The sequence below is a fragment of the Enhydra lutris genome, unplaced genomic scaffold, assembly GCF_002288905.1.
Source record: "Enhydra lutris kenyoni isolate GAN:26980312 unplaced genomic scaffold, ASM228890v2 scaffoldscaffold22, whole genome shotgun sequence".
In the NCBI taxonomy this organism is placed as follows: domain Eukaryota; kingdom Metazoa; phylum Chordata; class Mammalia; order Carnivora; family Mustelidae; genus Enhydra; species Enhydra lutris.
This window is the reverse complement of record NW_019154106.1, coordinates 11,766,260-11,768,886: the sequence shown is the minus strand read 5'-3', so window position 1 is coordinate 11,768,886 and position 2,627 is coordinate 11,766,260. Positions and strand designations below refer to the sequence as shown.

The window sequence follows — 2,627 nt, the reverse complement described above, 5'->3', positions numbered from 1 at the left end:
TGAATTAGCCATAAGGCTGTTCAGTCATTAAGGCCCTAATCAGAGGTTTTTTATCTCTTTCCTACCTTAACACATTTAAAAAGTCAGTTCTATACCCTCTTCACTCCCAGGGGCTCACAATAGCTGGATTCTCAAACAAGAGACCGTGTCTGCCTTGTGGTGCACACACGCCATAAAGGAAGCATGTTAAATTTCATTAGAGGGAAAGGCAACTGTTTTTAGAAAAAGTGTCTCCCTCCTCAAGTTATTATGCTGTATATCCCTATCCTACATTAAAAATCACCATCCTGAATGCTAGACTAATTTTTTTCAACACTTTTCCTCCTACAGACACAAACTCTGTTTTGATATTCTTGGTTGTTCACTCTTTGTCATATGAAGCTTTCTGCTAAATTGAGTATTTATAATCTCAGTATATCCAATGCTATTCATTCTAGGAAACAATAATGGCCAAACTGTTTTCTGATAACCAATATGTAAACTAGTTAAGGGAATATTGGAAAGCGGGGGAAAGTCTAGTCAACACAAACCATTGTGTAAATCAACTAGTCCAAAACTACATGAAAATCTGCACAATTGACCCCGCTCACAGCCTCTTTATAATCATTAGCTTACAGTCAGAAAAACAAAGGCGCATGAGAAAGCACATGTTCCTTCTGCACAACTTTCTTATGGCATTTTTAATCTCCTTATTCCTAAAACTGTAGATGATAGGATTCACCATAGGGATTACCAGAGCATAGAATATGGACACCAACTTGTCCCGGTTTAGGGAGTAGCTAGAACTGGGTCTCATGTACATGAAGAGACCAGAACCATAGAAAAGGGTCACAGCAGTCAGGTGAGAGGCACAGGTGCTGAAGGCTTTAGTCCTTCCTTTAGCTGAGTTGATCTTCAGGATAGCAGCAACAATGTAACCATAAGAGATGAGGATCACAAGGACAGACACCATTCCAACAACAACACCCACAACGAAGTTCACCACCTGGCTGGTAAAGGTATCAGAGCATGACAGAACCAGAACTGGAGGAAGGTCACAGAAGAAGTGGTCAATCATGTTGGGCCCACAGAAATCATGCTGGTAAATAGAGTATGTTTCAATCAGAGAACTGAGGAATCCACCCACATAGGCCCCAGCCACCATCTTTAAACAAAGTGTATGGGAAATTAGGGCTGTGTAGAGCAACGGGTTGCAGATTGCAGCATAGCGGTCATATGCCATGGCTGCCAAAAGAAAGCATTCAGTCAGCCCCATCCCACAAAACACAAAGTACTGGGTGGCACAGCCAACAAAGGAAATGGTTTTCTTCCCTGCGATAATGTCAGAGAGCATCTTGGGAGTTGTGGAAGACACATAGCAGATATCTAGGAAGGATAGGTTACTGAGGAAGAAGTACATGGGCGTGTGCAGGTGGGAGTCTGTCCTGATGAGGACAGTGAGGCTCAGGTTCCAGGCTAGGGTCAGGAGATAAATCCCCAAAAATAACAGAAAAAGGAAAAGCTTCATTTGAGGATGGTCTGAAAATCCCAGGAGGATGAATTTTGTCACAATCGTGTTGTTCCTTCCTAGAACCATAGACCTACTTCCTGAATAAAGGAAAGAAACAATTCTGTGGTCAGTTAGATTGTATTTGTTAGTATATGAGTGGATATTTCCTGGAAGATCATTTAAACAATTAACACCAAGTTAACATCACATTCGCCTGCTATGCCTTCTTCTTGGAGGAAGTCTTCCCATGATAATCTCTTCACTCTATTTAAAATCCGTATTCTATACACCTTGCTGATTAGAAGAGGGTCTGTCTAATGGAGTAGAGAATGACTGGGAGTCAGTAATCTGGGTTTTGTCCTCAGCTCCATTCCTCTCTGGGACTGTGGAAAAGTGACTGCACCTCTCCAGATTCTCATTTTCTCAACTGAGAAATGGGAGGGTTTAATCAGATAAGTCTCAAGTTACCTTTAGATTTAGGTTTCCTATGACTTTTTAGACTTTCTGACATAAACCGAGATTAACAATAAGAATAGGAATTTCTTATATTTTATATATCTTTAGTATAAGAATCTGGAAAAGGAGCTAAACACAATGGGCTATAATATTTGATATATTCCATTTTGAGGGAGCAAGTCTAACCCATAATAAAGATAATCAATTCTTTCAGGTTAGAAAACTAAGAGAAAAAATATACTCAGTCAACTTTGTGTTGTTCCACCATTCCTCCAAAAATGGAGATATTATTTGGAGCCCTTCTGTCCCATAATGGTGGTGATGGTGTTCATCCAGATTTTGATCTTTTTATGCATTTTATGCAGTTATTTGTATAAAAACTTATTACATAATTAGAAAAAATTTCTAGTTCCAAACATACACGTGTGTGTGTATAATATTTGTGTATATCTCAACACACACACACCTATATGCATACATAGAGACACACACACTCAAAGGATAACTATGTAGAGATGATGGATAAGTCATTTAGCTTGATTGTGGTGATCTTTTCACAATGTATACATATATATAAGAACATCACATTGTACACTTTAAATATATACAATTTCTATATGTTAAAGACATCTCAATTAAGTTGTTAAAATAAATACATGCTCCTTCTAGGTTTGTGTTTTCT

General features: G+C 38.6%; 1 protein-coding gene across 1 annotated transcript; it reads right to left on the bottom strand.

Moving 5' to 3' along the window:
• Positions 1-617: 617 nt before the first annotated feature.
• On the bottom strand, positions 618-1,576 carry LOC111150270 (olfactory receptor 5A2-like). Its single transcript, XM_022507713.1, is given in 2 exon segments — positions 618-673; positions 676-1,576. Coding segments are annotated over 2 exon segments (957 nt in total).
• Positions 1,577-2,627: the final 1,051 nt, after the last annotated feature.